We start from the raw sequence: 23,157 nt of genomic DNA, 5'->3' as shown, positions 1-23,157 counted from the left end.
CTCTCATTTTTATTTGTATTCATGTCTTCCTATTTATGAAAAATAAGTGGTCTGTTGAATTTTAAAAAAAATATGGACATGATTAGCTCTCCACCCAAGAAGAGAGGAGAAAAAGCAGAGACTGATTTCTGGTGACTCTGGGGAGGGTGGATGCTGTGGTTCAGAACCATGGGTGGTAATATCACTTAATAGAGTTTGCCTATGAAAGCACTGAGAATGTGAAAAGCAGATTTCATTAGCCTGACACCTTCTCAGTGCAAAATGGCAGTGAGCTGGGAGCAGACTGATGCATTTTAATGGGCAGGCCAGGAAGTCTCCCTTCACCTCAGTCCAGAAGCATGGCCTTGCTCCTTCTCCTGCCTAAGGCAGACAACACCCTCACCCCACACATTTTCCCACTTTAGTCATGAGTGAACCATCTCCTTAGATTCTAAAGCAAGTCCACTGATTTCACAGGTGAAGAAAATCTAGGCCTCCCAAAAGAAAGACTTTTTTCTACTTGTGCTGATACTTCAGAATCTTCAACTAATTTCTAAAAACATTTTCTGTATACATATAAGTTAAAGTGTTGGGGAGAAACCAAGATGGCAGCATAGGTAAACACTGGAGATTGCTGCCTCGCACAACCACTTCAATAATACAACTAAAAGACAGAACGGACATCACCCAGAACCACAGGAAGGCTGGCTGAGGGGAAATTCTACAACTAGAAGGAAAGAGAAACGCATACCGAGACTCAGAGGAGGCGCAGTGTGGAAAATACAAAGGTGCGGAGGTGCGTACAGAGCGGGCTGGCGGCTGAGGGCGCGGTTGTCTGTTTCAATCCGGAGGGAGTCTCAGGTTCTGAGCTCCAGTTCCGGGAGAGTCTCTGGGGACCCAGACTCAAATGAGAGAAGCGGGACTGTCTGGCATTGGTCAGAACTCGAGGGCAGCTTTCTCTCCGAGGTTTGCAGCAGTTGCTGGGACTCTGAGAGGCAGAGCCTCTGGGGACGGGTCTGAGAGCAGCCATAACTGGTCGCTCCACCCGCCCTGTAGATCCCCTGGGACCCGCCCTGCCCAAGCCTTGCACAGAGGCATTTGCAGGATAGCCTTAGGCAAAGACTAGATTAGCACCTCCCTAGAAGACAGAAGTTCTCCCACTGCAGACACAGCTGATTCTCACAGCCAGTTGGCCTGGAGGTCAAATCCCCCCCAATATTACCTACAACAATCAAGGCTTAACTACAACAAGACTGCGCACAAAGACCACAAGGGGGTGCACCAAGAAAGCATAAAAAAATGCGGAGACAAAGAAACAGGACACAACTGACAGAAATGGAGGATATAGAGTTCAAAACCACACTTTTAAGGTCTCTCAAGAACTGTCTAGAAGCCACCAATAAACTTAGAAAGGCCTTCGAAAAGACTGGTGAGACTGCCAATAAATATAGTGAGATCCTCAAGAAATCTAATGAGACCCTCGATGTTGTGATAAAGAACCAACTAGAAATTAAGCATACACTGACTGAAATAAAAAATAGTATACAGACTCCCAACAGCAGACCAGAGGAGCGCAAGAATCAAGTCAAAGATTTGAAATGCGAAGAAGCAAAAAACACCCAACCGGAAAAGCAAAATGAAAAAAGAATCCGAAAATACGAAGATAGTTTAAGGAGCCTCTGGGACAGCTTCAAGCATACCAACATCAGAATTATAGGGGTGCCAGAAGATGAGAGAGACCAAGACATTGAAAACCTATTAGAAGAAATAATGACAGAAAACTTCCCTTACCTGGTGAAAGAAATAGACTTACAAGTCCAGGAAGCGCAAAGGACCCCAAACAAAAGGAATCCAAAGAGGACCACACCAAGACACATCATCATTAAAATGCCAAGAGCAAAAGACAAGGAGAGAATCTTAAAAGCAGCAAGAGAAAGAAACTCAGTTACCTACAAGGGAATACCCATACGACTGTCAGCTGATTTCTCAACAGAAACTTTGCAGGCCAGAAGGGAGTGGCAAGAAATATTCAAAGTGATGAATGCCAAGAACCTACAACCAAGATTACTTTATCCAGCAAAGCTATCATTCAGAATTGAAGGTCAGATAAAGAGCTTCACAGATAAGGAAAAGCTAAAGGAGTTCATCACCACCAAACCAGTATTATATGAAATGCTGAAAGGTATCCTTTAAGAAGAGAAAGAAGAAGAAAAAGGTAAAGATACAAATTATGAACAACAAATACGCATCTATCAACAAGTGAATCTAAGAATCAAATGAATAAATAATCTGATGAACAGAATGAACTGTTGATTATAATAGAATCAGGGACATAGAAAGGGAATGGACTGACTATTCTTGGGGGAGAAAGGGGTGTGGGAGATGCGGGAAGAGACTGGACAAAAATCGTGCACCTATGGATGAGGACAGTGGGTGGGGAGTGAGGGCGGAGGGTGGGGTGGGAACTGGGAGAAGGGGAGTTATGGGGGGGGGAAGAGGAACAAATGTAATAATCTGAACAATAAAGATTTAATTTAAAAAAATAAATAAATAAAGTGTTAGAGCCCAGCATCTCCTCCTGTCCAGTGATGTTTTAGTTCTTAAAATAGAGAATATGTCACTTTCACAGGTCTGTGTTCCTTTGGTTAACCTCATGAATCAAGTATGTTGCTGCCTTCCTTCTTTGGGAAGAATGCATATGATAGTAAACCTCCAATCAGTATCATTTGAAGTAGAGAGAAAATAGTGGGGTTCCTTCAACTAAAATAAAATTATAATAGCTAAGTCTCATAAAAGATTTAGGGATCAGAACTTTACTAAAAGTCATCTACAACCCCACTAGCATTTCTCTAATAAAAGGCCTCCCAGGAAAACCTCAAACTGTCTGTTCTAGTGGTAAATGAATGGAAAAAAGAAAAAACTCAAGATAAAGGAAATCCATTTAGTGCTTTGAGGACAAGACTATGTCTACCGCATCTTTGACTACCCTATGGATTAGCCTGCTTCACTTCCTATTTATTAAATCCTCAACCAAACAACAGTTTTTATATCAAAAGTTATGTTGTAACCCAGACTCAATCAGTCATGCATGCATGCATACTTTATTGAAACAACCATTTATTTTGAGTTTTTTCATTTTTCAGGCATTGTGCTATGAGCTGGGGGAGTGGGGAACAAATATAAGATACTCAGTGTTCAGTTTCTGATTGATCTAATTGCTTTAGCAAAAGTTTAAAAGTGCAAGCATTCATCTAACAAACATTTATTGAGCACCCACCATGTCAGGCTGTTTTAGGCATTCATTCTGTATGCAGCAACACATAAAAGGCTCAAACATTCCTGCCTTCGTGGAGCTTACATGTCTACAGGGGAAGACACACAAAGAACAAGTCAAGGAGATGGTGTGTCAGAGCCTAGCAATTTGTTTTCAGACAAGCCAGGCGGAGCAAGGAGGTAAGAGATGAAGGCAAGGTTGCAGTTCCGCTCAAAGTGGTCAGGAAAGGCTGAGAGCAAAGACCCAGCAGCAGGTGGGGATGTGAGCCATACAGACCAAACATCTCACACAGAAATTTAGTCATCTACAACCCCAGTAATGCTGTCTCTAGTAGAAGACCTCCCAGAACACTCACACTGTCTGTTCCAAAAGGTTAAGAGAATGGAAAAAAAGCAATTTAAGAAAAACAGTACACTACCCTTCTGTTTCTCTTTCCTACCTGAACAGTTTTCTATTCATTCTTTGGCCAGAGCCTCAGAAAAATTGCTAAAAAAGACAACTTTTTTTTTTTTGCACAATTAAAGTGGGGTACAACTGAAATATAGTTGTTTGGGGGCAGAAACCTCATTTTGACTTTTCTAGGACTTTAAAGTAAAAGCAGGCACTTCTTTTGTCTGAACTATCAGAGAAATTCATCTCCCAAGACTCTGAGCCAGAAAGTCTGAACTCGTAGTTCAGAGGGCTGGCCTCACACACAGTAAAAAGAAGCTGTTCATTGGAACCCTGGTCTTACTTCCCCATAAAGGTTACAGAAATACATGTATTTTTTTCCTCATTGCATTTATTTTCAGTTGAAGAATTTAACCGTCTGAGGTTCATTACTTCACACTTGAGAAAGCTACAAACCACAGGAAATGAAAACGACTAAAATCAGATGACACAAACATCCAACCCTGAAAGTGTGCTGGGCCCTGATCAATGCTAGGTGACCTTTAGCCAAAAGGGCATGATCTGATGAAACTTCTTCACTGTCATAAAATGGCTTCAACTTATAGGATTCTCTCCTCTTTTGATCAAAGTGTTGCAATCTTGGGGTCTTGACAGCACAAGTTGAGTGCAACCCAAAAGATAGTAAGGATTCTGCAAAGTCTTCTTGAATGTTCAACACATTAAAAGTTGTTTCAGCATTCAAAATTACTTGGCCTGCTTCTAAAGCAATGCATGGGCAAGAAAAATGGCAAGATCAAGCCAACATTTAAAAAAAACCTTTTACTTGAAAACAAACAAACCAACCATAGCCACCAGCAAGGATGCAATTAATTTTTTAAAAGAATTTTCTCCAGAAAGCATAACTGGCCCATTCATTGGTCTTCCTCTTCACAGGGGTATAAGTGAACAAATTAAGATGGATTTTCAATCTCTATCTCTCTCTAGGAAACTGGTACTACATCATGTCTATTCATCTTGGCTAATATATGGGTAAGATCTGTATTTTCTTTATGTCAGCTATAAACCTCAGTGTTTGTACTGAAAAAGTAATGTTCAATATTAATCTCACTCAATAGTGATGCCTTCCATAAGCTATTGTATGTATGTGTGCTTGTTCCAAGGGCCTTTCAGTGGAGTAGAAAGAAATAAAATGAAGACTCATCATAAAACTTCTTCTCTAAAATAAAAAGTCAGAGCAACCATAGAGGGGTCTGAAAAAGGAACACATTCCATGGAAAGGCAAAAAGGAAAGAAAGACTGACTATCCATGGAAAGAAAGACCTGAGGGGAGGTGGGGATGAGAACCTTGAAGACCAACGAGTCTTTGATATAGCAGTTGCTGAGAAATGAGGCACAAACCCAAGTGTAAACTAGTTTCTTCCCCTGTCCTTAGCTACTAATACCCGCCTTACTTTCAGAGGGTTACACTATCAGGCTGCAAACGGTGCCTTCTCACTGATGTCCCGTTCTCTCTGTTTGGAATTATAATCTCTCCCTTGTTACTATTGCTTTTTCTCTATTATACAATGTCACAGTCACATCAAAGGCACTCTAAAGTACAGATATTTTTCCTCCATGATACCTTCACTTATATCATCATTTTTCATGGATGCATTACCTCATCCTTACCTTACCTTATGCATAGCCCAGGTTCAGTTTTTTCTTTATTTTTACATTGAATGCTATATCAGATGTACTGCATCTTTAAAATAGCACCTGACAATAAAGGATATAACATCACTTGTAAACAGACACAGCTTCTAAGGAACAAGCAGTCTTATGGGACCTTCAGTAAGTGGCCCCATGATTCAAGGCCTTCCTAGGCTCAGGTCAAGAAAGTGGCTAATCATGCATTGTGACTGTAGCCAGGAGTGCCCCTCCCCTTCTTTACCTGCTTGCTGATGTTTCAAACTCCTAGCAGCCACCAAGTTTTTCATTCCATTGGTGGATGTACAACTTTCAATGCCAATAGGCTGAAGAAGAAGCAACACAGTGTTGTTAATTAATAGGAACTGACTGCATGTCTTTCTGATGGTAAAGAGACTTGGGACCTAAGGTAGTGAGGAAGGAATCCCACTGAGGAGGGGCAGAGCACGGAGGGGGCAGGCTGCAGGCATCTGATGAAGCTGCTCCACACTGGTCTTGCTGAAATGGAGCACCAGCTGACCCACGCGGTATCACATTAAAAAGGAGTTATGATAAGTGGGCTACCCTATCCACTCAGTTAATATGTCCATGAAGTCAGGAACAAATGCCATCTGATCCTAAGTAGGCATTAGGCTTCTGTCTATTACAGGCAGGCCACTTACAAAAAAACCCAAAAAACTCAAATGTATACAGACACTGAATTATTAGAGAGCAAGAAATGGGTAATGGGGGTGGCAAAGTTTAAACACTCCTAATCAACCTGCCATTACCCACTGAGTGGGCCCTGCAAGTGTAAATTACAGACCTCAGGAAAAGTGACAGATGCCTAAGAATTAAATCACCAACCAAAAAATGGGCTGAACTCCAAATAGATATCACTTTGGATTAAATGTGGTTTTCATTTTATAAATGCCTTGGCTAATGTGTTTCTCTTCACAAACGGATTTCATATCTATCCTTTAAGAGTAGGCTCATATGCCACAATCTCTTGGATAACTTCCTGGATCCTCCAAATGGAATTTCTCCCACCTTTTCAGCACTCCCATCCCTCCTCCTCATGTCTCTGTTTTAGCCCGTACTGTACCCTACCTTTTGCCTTAGCTTCCTGTGTCCATGTTTTATAGGCTGTATTTAACAATAAGCTCTGTGAAGACAAGACTTCTGCAGAACTCTGCCTTATCTGTAACTTATGCTTTATTTGTTTAAAGGCTACAATTTCTCTATAATTTACATTTTCTTTTCATATGTGTAACGGCTGCATTTATCCTTTTCCCACAAGCTCCACGAAGCATGGAGTCATGTCTGTTCTATTTTCCACCCTAAATATAGCATACTTCCTAGCACAGTATCTAGCATACAGTAGACATTCAGTAAACATATTTTAGTTAACATATTTCAGTAAACATAGTTTAGTCTAGCAGACACAATTTATACCTAATAGGATTTCAAATAATGGCTAAGAACAGTAGATTTGAATTGAATGGACTAAAACTAAGATGCAAACACTAAAGCCACAGTATAAAAATACACATTTGGAGTAAATCCTGAATAAAGAAGACAAACTCTACAGCAAGCCCCAAAGTCAGTGGCCCTCAAACATTATTTTCTATTTTTAGAAATAGTGAGAAACTTTGCATTTTCTGCTTGAAGTCTTTCTTTTGAGGGGCCTAGATTTTCTTTGCCTGTGAAACCAGTGAACTTGCCTTAGACTCTAAGGAGACGTTTCACTGGTGACCAAGGTGGGAGAATCATGGGGGCACTTAGAGAATAGGGTTATTAGGTAGTGTTGTTGATTAAAGAAACAGAGAAATTATTCATTTATTTACAATCCAAAAATCTGAAACCATATTATCTGGTAACAAAAAACCTGAGATTATAGATTTCTAACTAAATGTGTCCCTCCTGTTCTGTGGAATGATGTTTCATGGAGATCTCTGATTCTAAATGTATTTGGTGAGGGAAATTTTTAACACTACATTAGACTTCTGGTAAAATACACCAAGGCCCTAATGATCTAGGAACTCTAGTGGACATTTGAAAATGGAATATCTGATTTCTCATCCTGAGATGTCACAGCAGAACTCATAGGAGTCAACTGGTCTTAGAAAGGCCTTGATGAGTAGTGGTGCTTACACGACATACAGGGTAATCAAGGCTTTGGATGTGAACAAATGTTCTCAAAATATAGTGAACACGATGCCAAGAGAGCAAAGAATATTGCTTATAACAGCAGCTGAGAAACAAAGTTTTTTGGTTGGCCAAATTCGTATTGAGTCAGCAATGGCCATCATTCCAGCCTTCTTCTCTAGCTGGGGAAATAAAAATCAAAAGTGGCACTCAGGATATTTTCATGGGTATAACAAACTCCAACTCTGTTTTCAATACCTCCTTTCAACTCCCATATTCAGTACAAGAATCATCTAGCCCAGGAGACGTCTTAGATTCTACTTCCCCAACGCAAATTTAGTTGCCCCTTCCTCAGTGCTCCCAGTAGCGCTTCAATTGTTTTAACCTTTTTACATTATTTTTCATGTTCTAACTGCATCTGTCTCTTAGACATGATTTGTTTTCTAGAGGGCAAGCATCATGTCTTATTTTCTTTATACCCCAGAAATCCAAAATAGGAATGGATTTGGCTCGCATCAAACCCAGCCCACCCACATCTCAGTTACAGAGAGAAAAAGAATGCCTCTCACATAGGGGACATGAGGCCTCAGTAAGAATTTTCTGACTGATTACTGTGTGGCAGGCACTGCCCACTGTGCTAGAAATAACATTAAAGTAGCTAAGATCTTACTCTCTAGGGGACATTAAGATGGTAAACCAATCAACAGAAAGATTATTTTGGGTCATAATGGGTGCTATGAACAAAATAAAAATGGGCAATGGGATGGAGAGTGCTTGGGAGGAATGAGACAGTGGCCTGCAGCACCAGACCTTTCAACTGAGACCTGGTTGATGAGAAGGAGTCAGCCAGCCATGCAAGGACCTGCAAGGGGAGAATGTCCTAGAAAGAGGCAATTTTTGTTATTGGTGGGGGTAGACCCTGAGAGTAAAGGGAGTTGGTTGAGCTGGTTAATTGCTAATTCTCTCTCTTCCATCTCTATCAGAGCAGGGTACCATCTTTCCTCCTTCACTCTACATATTCTTTTCATTACCATTTCCATTTTCTTAATTGTGCTCCCTGATTTCCATTAAATTACAAGAACATGAGCCTCTGCCAGCAGCAAACACATCTGGAGTCCACTTCTAACCTCTAATTATATAAAACAAACAAAAAGCCACTGGAAAATAGAAGCTGAGAGTATTAAGATTTAGTTTTCATTCTTATTAGTTCCACTCAACTAATGTATTTTTATGACAATTACATCCCAGTATCAGTACTGTTCATAGTTAGAAACCATCATTTGTCTCTTTCCACATTATCTCATAGAAAGTCCCATTATGGGGTAAATATCTTTAGCAAATTTGCATATTTAACTATACACTAACATAAAAAAAACAACAGCAAATGCATCTAAATAACATTTTTCAAGATAAGCATAAACTTTTCAGTGAGTAACTACTTATGTTAGTATTACTGAACTTGAATTTTTTTCATCATAATTATTATGTACTTCATTGCAAGTATTTATTTATCAAAAACTATAATCAGCCCTGGCTGGGTTTCTCAGTGGTTAGAACATCAGCCTGTGGACTGAAGAGTCATGGGTTCAATTCCCAGCCAAGGGCACGTACCTCAGTTACAGGTTCAATCTCTGGCTGTGGTCAGGGTGCAAGTGGGAGGCAACCAATGGATGTGTCTCTCTCACATCAATGTTTCTTTTTCTCTCTCTCCCCTTCTCTCTCTCTCTTCTACTCTCTCAAAAAAAAACCAATGGAAAAATATTCTAGGGTGAGGATTTAAAAAAACAACTGTAATCAATAAGAGAAGGAAGGAGAGAAGCTATTTTCAGCATCATGACCAGATTGTCCAGATATCGTGCCTGGAATTCATCACAAGTGACATTTCTAGTCATGTTTCCAATCACTCAGAACATACAGATTTTCCATTGCAATCTGGAAGCTGTGTGCCCTGCTGTCAGCAAAAGCAACCCAGGAAAGAATGTGTCACATGGAATGTACTCTACCTGATGTCATCTTCTGTTCCAACTGAAGGCATCTAGGTTCTTCTTGGGATTCCTCTTCTTCCTGAGTTCCAGTTGAGAGAGAGAGAGGGAGAGAGAGAGAGAGAAAGAGAGAGAGAGAGAGAGAGAGAGAGAGAGAGAGAGAGAGAGAGAGAGAGAGAAATGCATTCATTTAGAGCAAACTTTTGCAGATCTACTAATTAATATGAGATCAAGATCTGAAAATAATTAGACCAAGCCCATTTAAAAACTGAGACTTTGGAGAAGCAACAAATGCAACAATAAATGTTGAGTAGAATAACTATGGGGGCAGTAGGTTACAAACTGCAGGGTGCCACAAACATGGTTGTGTCCATAAATGCTTCCCATGAGTAGTACAACCTAGAGACCTCTGTGATTAATACGTTTGGGGCCTTCAGTTACTTAGACATGGTGGTGATGGGTTTCTCCATAAGACAGAAATTCTGCCAGTATGATACAACACAATATAATTATATTTTAGATTTTATTATTCAAAGACCTGATTTCATGTACTTTTGAAAATTCTATCACTGTTCACAATATTTATTTTAATATTAATTAAAATAATATTTAATAAAATATTTTATTTTAATATTTTCAGCAGCTTTATTAGTAACAGCCAAAAACTGAAAACCCCAATGTCCTTCAATGGGTGAATGATTAAACAAACTGTGGTTCATCCATACCATGAAATACTACTGATCGATAAAAAGGAACAAATTATTGACACATGCCACAATTTGGATGGATTTGAGGGAAATTATGCTGAGTGAAAAAAATGTTAATCTCAAAAGTTTATATACTATATGATTCTATTTATATAACATTTTTGAAATGATAAAATTATAAAGACAGAACAAATTAGTGGTTGCCAGAGGTTGGGGCTCAGGAGAAGGAGGGAATATGGCTGTGGCTTTAAAAGGGTAGCATAGAGATCTGAGTGATGGAAATGTTCTGCATTTTGTCATGGTGGTCACATGAATCTACACATCTAATAAAATTGCATAAAACAAAATACACATAAATACACTAGAAGAAAAAGTTGAAGCATTGAGCAGAAATATTTTAATTATCTCAAATCAAATTTTCTTTTAAAGAGTTATCTATAGCCCTAACTGGTTTGGCTCAGTGGATAGAGCATCGGATTGCGGATTGAAGGGTCCCAGGTTCGATTCTGGTCAAGGGCATGTACCTTGATTGCAGGCACATCCCCAGTGGGGAGTATGCAGGAGGCAATGTTTCTCTCTCATCGATGTTTCTAACTCTCTATCCCTCTCCCTCTCCCTTCCTCTCTGTAAAAAATCAATAATATATATATATTTTTTTAAAAAGAGTTATCTATAGTTCAAAACTCATTTCTATGAGATGTTTCATTTATCACCCTTTTAAAGACAACCTATCTATTGCGGGCAACATCCCCAATGGGGGGGTGTGCAGGAGGCAGCTGATCGATGTTTCTCTCTCATTGATGTTTCTAATTCTCTATCCCTCTCCCTTCCTCTCTGTAAAAAAAAATCAATAAAATATATTTTTTAAAAAAATAAAGACAACCTATTTAATAAAGATGAAATATGTAAATTGACCATCACTTCGTGACAAAGATGGTGGCACCCACAGCAAATAAGGAGGGAATATGCAAATTGGCATGACAAAGATGGTGGTGGCCGAGCCAGGACACTCTGGGCCTCTGGGCGATGACGCAGGTGTTCTGCCCCGCCCTGGCCACTCCAGCCCTCTGGGCAGCACACACGCGCACAGGCACAGAGCGGCCGGGGCTGGGCGGGACGTTTGCTATGATGGGGAGGTGGGGGGTGGAGGGGGCTGTAGGAGGGTGGCATGGCTGGAGCAAAGGCAGAAGGCAGCTCCAGCCTGGAGCGAAGGCCCGGGTCCCGGGTGCAGGAAGGAAACCAGTGCCAGCAGCCAGGATAAGGAAGGCCTATTCTTACACAAATCTTCCTGCATCGGGCCTCTAGTAAAATTATGAAAGGATACCACCAGAAGCTACCTAAACATTTCAGTTAAGTGTTAAGATAAAGATAAGGGTATTTTCACATGAAAATCTAAAGAGGACAATGAGAATGAAACAAGTTCCACGTGGTCATACAAATCCTGGTAAAGGAACTAGAATGGAAGCCCAAGCTGGTGAGCAAGTGGGAAAAGGAAAGAAAGCATGCTTCAAGCAGATGACAGGAGGAAATCTTGTGATCAAATATTGGCTCTGGCATTACCTAGATAGCCCCTATTTTTTGTCATAGGTAACTCTAATAATAGTCCTATTGTTGCAAAACCAGTCCAAATCCTATCAAGTTGAAAAGAGGTCCCTCATTGATTTGTTGGGTTTAGGTGATAACCCATGTCCTCCCACACTGAGAAAGTTCTGACAAGAAAGTTTCAATGTGCCTTGAAGGTGGTGTTGGTAGAATTCCTCAGGCTAGGCACCTCCCAGTGACATTCTGCTGGCTGAGATACAAGGTGGGAGGGGAGTAGGCATTTTTACTCAATCAATTTCTTGGTCTTAAAGAAGTGCTCAAGCCCTAACCAGTTTGGCTCAGTCAGCCTGCGGACTGAACGGTCCCGGGTTTGGTTTCAGTCAAGGGCATGTACCTTGGTTGGGGGCACATCCCCAGTAGGGGGTATGCAGGAGGCAGCTCATCGATGTTTCTCTCTCATTGATGTTTCTAACTCTCTATCCCTCTCCCTTCCTCTCTATAAAAATCAATAAAATATATATTTTTTTAAAAAAGAAGTGCTCAAGGCAGAAGACCTGCCAAGTGGCTAGTCCAATGAGGCTTTGAAAGATGCTGAAGTGCAGGACCCAAGTATTTGTTGACACTCTGGTAACACGCACGTCCTCCTCTCACTCCTTCATGTAGGCAAAATCATTAACGATAGATTCTGAAAGGTCTTCTAGGTTTCCTATCTCCACCTCTAAAGGTTTGAACTTCTCAACTTTTGTGATCATTTCATAATTTTTTCACCTCCACACCATGCTTCATGTCTAGGATCATGAATTGGTCAGGTATCCACCTTGTTCCCTTGCTCTTAAAACACACTTTGAACATGTTATAATCTTCAGTGAAAATGGCAAATTTCCCCTTGGTTGCATCCTCCTTGGAGTAAAGAATATGGCTGGCAGAATCTCTAATCTTGAGGTGGGTGCACAGGCTGCCAGCACCCCCACACTTGTCGGTGATCTCTTATGCGCTGGTCACCAGCAGGTCCTTGTGGATCTCCTTGTGGAGGCACTTGCGGAAGTTAATGGGCATATGGAAGGAGATGGATGGGGCCGAGCAGAAATAAAAGCAGTAACACTAATTTACAAGGGCCACACTGGGCCTGTGGGCCAGACAAACCAGACTAGTGCTATACAATTATTTTTATCTCTAGGAAGATGGGTAAACATATTCTCTGAATTCTAGTATGATAGTCTTTATTTTTCTTTTTTAAATCTTTATTGTTCAGTTTATTACAGATGTCCCTCTTTTTCCCCCCATAGCTCCCCTCCACCCGGTTCCCACCCCACCTCAGGCCCTCACCACCCCACTGTTTGCGTCCATAGGTACTGCATACATGCGTATAAGATTTTTGTCCAATCTCTTCCTGCACCCCCCACACCACCCTTACCCCCAAGAATTGTCAGTCCACTCCATTTCTATGCTCCTGATTCTATTACATTCACCAGTTTATTCTGTTCATCAGATTTTTTATTCATTTGATTTTTAGATTCACTTGTTGATAGATATGTATTTGTTGTCACTTTGTTGTTCATAATTTTTTATCTTTAACATTTTCTTCTTCCTCTTCTTGAAGAATACCCTTCAGCATTTCATATAATACTGGTTTGCTATTCATCACTTTGAATATTTCTTGCCACTCCCTTCTGGCCTGCATAGTTTCTGTTGAGAAATCAGCTGACAGTCATATGGATACTCCTTTGCTGCTTTTAAGATTCTCTCTTTGTCTTTTGCCCTTGGCATTTTAATTATGATGTGTCTTGGTGTGGTCCTCTTTGGATTCCTCTTGTATGGGGTTCTCTGTGCTTCCTGGACTTGTACCAGTAAACCTATTTCATTCACCAGGTAGGGGAAGTTTTCTGTCATTATTTCTTCAAATAGGTTTTCAATATCGTGCTCTCTCTTCTTCTGGCACCCCCGTAATTTGGATGTTGGTACGCTTGAAGTTGTCCCAGAGGCTCCTTACACTATCTTCATATTTTTGGATTCTTTTTTCTTTTTGCTCATCCGGTTGGGTGTTTTTTGCTTCCTCATATTTCAAATCATTGACTTGATTCTTGGGATACTTTACTGTTGAATCTCTGTATATTATTATTTCAGTCAGTGTATGCTTAATTTCTGACTGGTCCTTTTCCTTTTTTTTTTTCTTTTTCTTTTTTTGCATTCTCACTAAGATCCCTGAAGGTCTCACTAAGTTCCTCAGAGGTTTCCAGAAGATTCTTGAGTAACCTTATAACTGTGGTTTTGAACTCTATATCCAGTAGTTTTCTTTCTTCCATTTCTTCATTTGTGATGTTTCTTTGTCTCTGCATTTTGGCTGCTTCCCTGTGTTTGTTTCTATGTATTGGTAGCTGCTAAGTCTCCTTGAGTTGATAGAGTTGCATTGTGTAGTAAGTGTCCTATAGGGCCCAGTGGCTCAGCTTCCCCAATGACCTGAGGTGGACACCCTTGGTGTACCCCTTTGTGGGCTGTGTGCACAGTGTTGTTGTAATTGAGCCTTGATTGCTGCTGGTATCACTGGGAGGAATTGACCTCCAGGCCAACTGGCTGTGAGGACCAGCTGTGTCTACAATGGAAGAGCTGCTGTGCAGGAGACACCCTTATGGGGCAGGACTTGCTTCAGTGGGGCTTTGGTGCTCACTGATTCTGCCCCTTGAGTGTGTCACTTATAGATGTGAAGAGTTGTAATCTGGTATGGTCTTGCACTGACCACTGGGTACACTGGCTCTTGGATCTCCAAGGAGGTGCAAAGTCAGCCACTGCCTGCTGCCACCCAGCGGAAGCTACAGAGACATCTGCAGATTCTTCTTCTTTGTATCAGGTTTTGAAATGCCCAGACAAGGCCCAGCTGTGAAGCAAGGCAGGCTGGTGCTGGTGCCAGCCTTGGGCCTTCTTTTATTTTTATTTTTTTAATTGTTTAAAGTATTACAAATAGTAGTACATATGTCTCCTTTTTTCCCCCATTGACTTTCCCCCGGCCTCCCTAACCCCCCATCACATGCCCTCACCTCCCCCGCCCCATGTCTTGTGTCCATGGGTTATGTTTATATGCATGCATACAAGTCCTTCGGTTGATCTATTACACCCACCCCCAACACTCCCCAGCCTTCCCACTATAATTTGACAGTCTGTTCAATGTTTCTCTGCCTCTATATCTATCTTTTTGTTCATCAGGTTATAATGTTCTTTATTATCCATAAATGAGTGAGTTTATGAGGTATTTTTCTTTTACTGCCTGGCTTATTTCACTTAGCATAATGTTCTCCAGTTCCATCCATGCTATTGCAAATGGTAAGAATTCCTTTTTTATAGCAGCGTAGTATCCCACTGTGTAGATTTCAATAGCTTTCTAATCCACTCATCTGTTGATGGGCATTTAGCTGTTTCCAAATCTTAGCTATTGAAAATTGTGCTGCTATGAACATAGGGATGCATATATCCTTTCTGATTGGTCTCAGTTTTCTTGGGATATATTCCTAGAAGTGGTATTACTGAGTCAAATGGCAGTTCCATTTTTAAATTTTTGAGGAAACGCCATACTGTTTTCCACAATGGCTGCACCAGTCTGCATTCCCACCAGCAGTGAAAAAGGGTTCCTTTTTCTCCTCATCCTCTCCAGCACTTGTCATTTGTTGATTTGTTGATGATAGCCATTCTGACAGGTGTGAGGTGGTACCTCATTGTTGTTTTGATTTGCATTTCTCGGATGATTAGTGACTTTGAGCATGTTTTCATGTGTCTCTTGGCTTTCTGAATGTCCTCTTTCGAAAAGTGTCTATTTAGGTCCTTTGCCCATATTTTTTATTTGATTGCTTATCTTCCTTTTGTTGAGTTGTATGAATTCCTTGTAGATGTTGGACACTAAACCCTTATCAGAGATAACATTGGCAAATATGTTCTCCCATGCAGTGGGCTTTCTTGTTGTTTTGTTGATGGTTTCTCTTGCTGTACAGAAGATTTTTATTTTGATGTAGTCGCATTTGTTTATTTTCTCCTTAGTCTCTCTTGCCCTAGGATCTGTGTCTATAAAGATATTGCTACCACATATGTCTGCAATTTTGCTGCCTATGGAGTCTTGTAGGATTTTTATGGTTTCCTGCCTTACGTTCAAGTCCTTTAGCCATTTTGAGTTTGTTTTGTGTATGGTGTAAGTTGGTGATCTAGTTTCATTACTTTTGCATGTATCTGACCAAATTTCCCAGCACCATTTATTAAAGAGGCTGTTTTGGCTCCATTGTATGCTCTTTCCTCCTTTGTCAAATATTAATTAAGTATAATGGCTTGGGTCAATTTCTGGGTCCTCTATTCTGTTCCATTGGTTTATATGTCTGTTCTTGTGCCAGTACCAGGCAGTTTTGAGAACTGTGGCTTGGTAATATAGTTTGATGTCTGGTATTGTGATCCCTCCAACTTTGTTCTTCTTTCTCAGGACACCTGTGGCTATTCAGGGTCTTTTTTTATTCCAGATGAATTTTTGGAGAGTTTGTTCTAGATCTTTGAAATATGCCGTTGGTATTTTAATAGGTATTGCATTGAATCTATAGATTGTTTTAGGTAATATGGACATTTAATGATGTTGATTCTACCAATCCATGAACATGGTATGTTCTTCCATTTGTTTATGTCTTCCTCTATCTCTTTTTTCAATGTCCTGTAGTTTTCTGAGTACAGGTCTTTTACGTCCTTGGTTAAGTTTATTCCTAGGTATCTTAATTTTTTGTTGCAATGGTAAATGGGATTGTTTTTTACATTTCTCTTTCTGGAGTTCATTATTGGTGTATAAAAAGGCCATAGATTTCTGGGTATTAATTTTGTATCCTGCTACATTACCAAATTCATTCATTAGGTCTAGCAGTTTTTTGATGGAGTCTTTGGGGTTCTCTATGTACAGTATCATGTCATCTACAAATAAGGACAGTTTTACTTCTCTTCCAATTTGGATTCTTTTATTTTTTCTTCTTACCTGATCACTATGGCTAGTACTACCAGAACTATGTCGAACAGGAGTGGTGAGAGTGGGCATCCTTGTCTTGTTCCTGTTCTTAGTGTAAATGGGTTTAGTTTTTGCCGATTGAGTATGATGTTGGCTGTAGGTTTGTCATATAGGCCTTTTATTATGTTGAGGTATGATCCCTCTATTCCCACTTTGATGAGAGCTTTTATCAAGAAAGGGTGTTGGATTTTGTCAAATGCTTTTTCTGCATCAATTGATATGATTATGTGATTTTTGTCTTTCAGTTTGTTTATGTGACATATAACATTTATTGATTTGGGGGTATTGTACCATCCTTGCATCCCTGTCATAAATCCCACTTGGTCATGGTGTATGACCTTTCTAATGTATTGCTGAATCCAATTGCGAGAATTTTGTTGAGGATTTTAGCATCTATGTTCAACATTGGTCCTTCTTTTGATATCTTTGGGGCTCCCTGACCCAGCTGCAGCTTGTTTGACAGGTTTTAGGCTAAGAAAGGACAGGCCATTCATATGCAAAAGCTACTGTGCACAGCTTGGGTGGGGTTGTAAATTGGGTAGGGCAGGGTCTCAGGGAATCTCCAGGGCAGAGCAAACAGCAATGGCTGCCAGTCAGCCCTGCATCAGAGAGGTCCCAGCACAGGAACAATGACCATTGTAAGAATCTTCATCTGGAAGCCACCCCCCCATTCCTGCCCTGATGCCAGACAGTCCAGTTTCTCCCCTTATGTGTCTGGGTCCCCCCAGAGTCTCGCCCAGCACTAGAGCTCAGAACAAGCGGGAGCTTGTATCTCCCTTCTGATTAAAAAAGCAGCACACCCAGGTGCCAGCCCATTCCATGCCGCTGCACCTCCTACCAATCTCAATGCACTTTCTTCTTTACCTCTCTAGTTGTAGTACTTCCACTCAGCCAGCTTTCCCATGGTTCTGGATGATAGTTGTTATGTATTTTAGTTGTAATTTTGATGTGGTTGTGGGAGGCAGCAAGTACAGGGGTTTACCTATGCTGCCATCTTGGTTCTCTCCTAGTATGATATTCTTTAATAACAATTGTCACTGCTATAGGGTTAATATATGAATAGGCACAGCTAGGAGTAAGGGAGGTAAATTAAGAGGAATGTTTACACGATGCTTTTTAAATTTTATCTACAAGATGGCTTTATGCTGGTTCCTTCATTTATTTTTTCCTTGATTAAATATTTGTTGAGTGCCTGTTATGGGGCTATTTCTGTGGGTCCTTAATCTTTAGGCACGATCCCTTCCAAAATCCTTTGAATTACATACTGCAAGTAATCACCTACTCAGCTTCTATCGCAGGCAGGCACACTTTCTGTGCATACTTTGTTCCACCTATGAAGTTAGTCTGATCAGAGATACTCTGGGCCATAATAAACCATATGGGTATGAGTCCCATTAATGATACCTGAAGCTACTCTGTAACCAGAGTGGAGCAATGGAACTCAAATATTGATACTATCCATCAGAGGAGCACTCCATAATTTGTTCTAAATGTTCAGTTCCTTGGCAATATCTCATTGTTGGTGATGAGAATCCACTAGCCTCTCATGATTGGTAAGATTTGAAAAGAAAAAGTCATTTTCAATTCATAAAGGTTATTTTACTTAAATTACCATCAACTCATAAGGGAATTGATTTCAACTGTTTTGGAACAAATATTTCTAGAGATCAAAGATCATCTTCAAATGTTCAGCATCAGGGACCAGTTCCAAAAATTTGTCCTGCTTTTAGAATCCATGAAGTAGCACTGTCATGGCAATTTGGGTAAAGAAGCCTTCAGTTCAATTATCTCAAAGTTATATGTTATAATAAATTTTAATAAAAACTTATTTCAAAATTACATTTGTGAAAAGGATGCAAATTATTACTATACCAAAAGACAAATAAATGATTTTTAAAGTCCCACCACACAGCAACTAAATATAGCAAATAATTCCTTGTTTCACAAGGCCCAACAAGACCGTATATAATAAAAACATGAGGAGCTATTTTATAATACACCCACAGAGAAAGTCTCTTGAGATGCCAAAATAGCCCAAATGAAGTTGTTTCATACATGAAAGGATTCTCCTTTGAGCCAATAAGACTGTTTACTTTTTTATTGCTCTGAATTCCAGAATGGTGAAATAACTTAGGCCTTTAGCTTTCCTCCAAACATATTTATTACTTCATTTTAAATTGCCCTTCCCCCAATTTTCCCATAAACTAGTAAAAATTGCAAAGCCCTGGAATGATCTGCAGATGGAAGGATATTTGGAATACTTTTGGCTGATAAGTAAGCATCTGTCTTCGATAGCATAAACTATGTTGTAGTTAGTGAAAAGAGGCTGAACGCCTTAGATTCTTGTGTTTCTTCTCTTCTGTGCAAGTCTGTGATTTGCTGAATTTGTTCTTATTGGCTTTTTCCCAGCGAAGCTATAATAAAATGACAATAATCCAACTGTAGTAGCCATCTGTTGATTTTGCTGCCTGGCATTCACTCATTCTGTCTAGTAAATATATACTGATTCCCTCTTTAAAATCATCCTTTCCAACTCTTAATGAATTGTGATTCTTATAAAACCAGTTCCAGGCCCTGTATAGACCCCTGTCCATTGTCAAGAGTGGTCAGTGACTGAGGACTAGGCCCATCAGTCCAGTGCATTTCCCTGTAATTGGTGGAGGGTGGTCATGTGACCCAGAGCAATGTTTATCAATCCACTGTAATTTTCCCTGAAATTGGTTTAGAATAGTCATGTGACCCAGGGTGGTGTCCATAAGTCCACTTTATTTTCCTGTAATTGGTTCACAGTGGTCATGGGACCCAGTCAGGGCTAGTGAGAGTTATTCTCTAGACTTCAAGGAATAGAACCCCTAGTCTCACCCGCTGATCCTGAAACCTGAGACAACTGTAAAGATTGAAGCTGCTGCTGTCACATACAGCTGAGACAAGTCCACACAAAGGAAGGCAGAGCCAAGAGATGGACTGATACAGAGTCCCCATGATATCATTTGAGCCCCCAATCCAGCCATGCCTGAAGTTAACCCTGGACTTTTCAGCCTAAATTAGAGATTACATTCCTTTTTATTTTTTGACTACATTGACTTATTTTTAAATGCAATAGATTCTATTGGGTTTTGTCACTTCTAACAGAAAGGGTTCCAACTGATACTTTAGTTCTGGAGAGCTTTGGGGGGGGGTGTTGATTATTGGCTTCCGTAGTTCACACACCATCATGTACTTCACAACCTAATTAAATGGAATGTGATAGGGATGATGCACTGAAGAGTTGTTACTGAAAGTTGGCAAACAATTGGTCTTTTCATCTGTTTCTGAGAACTAATCCCAAGGTGTTTTATTGAGAGGCCATGTGATTTGTATACTTTATGAAATGGTCAGTGAGGTATAGCCCCAAGAGGAGACAGAAAAGAGGTTTAGGAAAAAATAAAATTCATTGCACTCACAGGTCCCAGAGAAGGAAGCATGGCACCCTTCGCAGGGCCACAGAGGAAAGACACCAGGGTGGTCAGGAGCAAGGGGAACATTCAGACCACAGACCTTATTGGGAGTTTTGGACGGTAAATAAAGGCAAGGAAAGCCCATCAGATAATTACAGATGCAGGGGAGCCCAAGGAGATGGAAGGTGTCACTCCTACCTTAACCACTTCAGCACCTCACTCTGGCCAGCACTGAGTCCATGGAGGATATATTCCTCAGGAGCAAAAACCTCAATTCACTAAACTACCCAAGACTGGGGAGACGGCGGCCTTGATCGGAGGTTTGCTTCATTCGCTGCCTATGGTACCATAGAGTGCTACTAGTAAGTGCTTTTCTTTATCTCTGCTTATAGGAAACCCAAGTAACTACAGCAAAGGAGGAGATGTATTGGATCTCATGCTTGTAAAGCTGTAGTTCTTGAACTTGGGTGTGTATCTAAATCACCAAGATGATGTGGCAGAAACACAGCCTAGCCCTTTACGTCGTCAGCAATCCTGGGCCTCTGGATTCCTTGTTAGCTCTGCCTGTGGTGCTGATTCCCACCCAAATATGAGAAGCACTGTTGTAAAGGATGGATATTGGGTCTAATATTCAGGCAGTATCATCCAGGCCTCTATTTTCACTACATTTCCATTTGTCTGTTTCTGTCAGTTTATCACTTCTCAGGCTGCTCCTTCATCATATGGTCAAGGTCACAAGAAGTTCGGGGACCACATCCTTTCAGCTCATTGAGACTTCAGAGAAGTGTCTCTAAACCCCAGTACAAAGAGAAATCCTTTCCAAGGGGAACAAGGAGTGACTCAGTCCCTGCATTCATATCCAGAGTTCTAGGGGAAGATTCTGATTAGTCCATCTTGTGTCACATACTTATCTTGAGTCACAGGCACATCTCTATGAGGGAATGGGGATCACTGCCCATTTCAAGGGCCACTGGAGGGAGGGTGTTCCAATCGGAAACCTCAGAGACTAGGGAAGCTGCAGTTCCCTAAAGGAAGGAAGGCTAGGTACCAAAGTGAGGGAGGAAGGAACGCTGGCTACTGTGCTATTCAAATTATATACTCTCAAGTAGACTGAATTCTCCAAAACCATAAGAATGAAAATGCATGCTGTTTATTTAGTGCATAGCATATGACAGGAGCATCATATATGTTACATGTAACATGGGATGATTTTCAAAATATTTAACAGCTTGGATGGTACAGGCCACAAGGTACTCAGACTAGGAAGCGACCTGGAGGTTCCTGGGTATAGGTCTTAACCCTTTAGTTCAGGGGTCTGAAGAGAGGGGTAATGTGGGACAAGGGCTTGAGTAGCAGTTATTTACCAATTGATAAAAGGGTTTCTTAATATTTTAACAGCCAATATGTTCTTACTGATGCACACCTGCTGAATATTTTCGGTCCTGAGTATCAGCTTAACAACCACACTTATAAAGGGTGGGTATCTCCTGAAAGTATGCTGTCATATGCTAGAGGTATGCAAAGACTCTCTCTCTTTCTCTCTGGAGCAAGAGATATGGAGGAAAAACATGATTTGTATATTAGAACAAATTGGAGTACATTGCATGTAGAACAGATATAAATGTTTAAGATAACCATGAGATGTCAAGGAAGTCTGGACATGGGGTCCCTGACAGGGGGTACTCCTGTGGGAAAGATTGAGAAACATGGTCATAGGAATTCATTGTTGGTATCTGTGACCCTTTTTTACAGAAGGGACACTTGAGGGATGAAGACTATCTAAGTGTGCATGCTTTAAAATGGGGCAAGATTCAGACCATCTGCCTGGGTCAGAGCCATACCATGCTGCCTTCTTTTATGTTTGCTTCCTGCTGGTGTTATTTATAGAAAATTTAACCTTATGTGGAAGGACAGCCAGTTATTAAATAGCTATATTTAGTGAAAAGGTTAACTGAAGAAAACTCTGGGTAAGGAAGAGCATAAATCATAGTTTTACAAAGGAATGAGTGATTGTTCCTCAGAGCCAGGGAAGGCCATTTCAAAGACAGAAATGAGGTTTATAGGGCCCCAAGCCAAGAAAACCACAGAACAAAACAACACTTATCACACGGAAATTTCAGAACCAAGTACGTAGGAAAGTTTGATACAGTCTTTAGAACTGTAATTCAACATGCTGATCCTGAGTTTAGAGTTACATAATGATTGTGAAAATATTCAAATTAAAATAAATTCTCAAACTAATGAGGAATGGAAGCTGTAAGACTGGTTGCCCATTGTTATTGCTATAGTCGGAATGTTTGTGTCTCTCCAAAATGCATATGTTGAAATCCTAATCTCCAAGGTGATGGTATTGGGAAGTATAGCTTTTGGTGTGATTAGGTCTTGAGGGTGGAGCCTCATGAAAGGGATTAGTCGCCTTATTAAAGAGGCCCCACACAGAGCTCCCTCACCCTTCCACCATGTGAGGACACAGGTGGAAGATGGCAGTCTAGGAACCTAGAAGTAGGCTCTCACCAGACACCAAATCTGCCAGCACCTTGATCTTGGACGTCTTAACCTTTAGACTGTAAGAAATAAATGGTTGTTGTTTAAGCCACTCAGTCTATGATAGTTTGTTATAGCAACCTGAACAGAATAAGACTGATTAACTGAGGATAATTATATATCTTATACTAGAGGGCCCGGTGCATGAAATTCATGCACGGGTAGGGTCCCTGACCCTGGCCAGCAATCAGGGCCAATCAGTGCCTTCCAGTTGTTGGCTGGGGTCTTCCTTCATTCTGCATCACCCCCTGATGGTCAGCACATGTCATAGCAAGCGAGCAAACTCCCAGTCTCCCAGTCCAACTCCCAAGGGGACAATTTGCATATTAGGCTTTTATATAGAGAGATATAGATTTGTGTTACAGATCTTGAATGAGTGATGAAAGAGAATCATGGCTCTTCAACTACTTATAGCTTATACTCCATAGGCACTCTATAAACACGTGGTGAATAAATATTTGTTTTAAAGAAA

At 40.6% G+C, this 23,157-nt stretch overlaps 1 protein-coding gene and 1 pseudogene across 2 annotated transcripts in view; both read right to left on the bottom strand.

Annotated features, from left to right (window-relative positions):
* Positions 1 to 23,157, bottom strand: part of FAM107B (family with sequence similarity 107 member B) — a gene marked incomplete at its 5' end in the record, with an annotated part of 275,235 nt that overhangs the window by 138,156 nt on the left and 113,922 nt on the right. The window contains one exon of the mRNA XM_081096603.1: positions 9,460 to 9,520. Within this exon, the coding sequence (XP_080952729.1) occupies positions 9,460 to 9,520 (61 nt within the window). The remainder of the gene's footprint in view (positions 1 to 9,459; positions 9,521 to 23,157) is intronic.
* LOC308529249 (transmembrane emp24 domain-containing protein 10-like) overlaps positions 11,869 to 23,157 on the bottom strand; it is a 71,104-nt pseudogene continuing 59,815 nt past the window's right edge. The window contains exons 2-3 of the transcript in view: positions 12,242 to 12,834; positions 11,869 to 11,937 (exon numbers count right to left, since the gene is read on the bottom strand). The product of the transcript in view is annotated as a transmembrane emp24 domain-containing protein 10-like (transcript). The remainder of the gene's footprint in view (positions 11,938 to 12,241; positions 12,835 to 23,157) is intronic.

Source organism: Myotis nattereri, assembly GCF_964212035.1.
Source record: "Myotis nattereri genome assembly, chromosome: 1".
Taxonomy (NCBI): domain Eukaryota; kingdom Metazoa; phylum Chordata; class Mammalia; order Chiroptera; family Vespertilionidae; genus Myotis; species Myotis nattereri.
The sequence above is the reverse complement of the archived record's forward strand: the minus strand, read 5'-3'. Positions and strand labels throughout refer to the sequence as shown.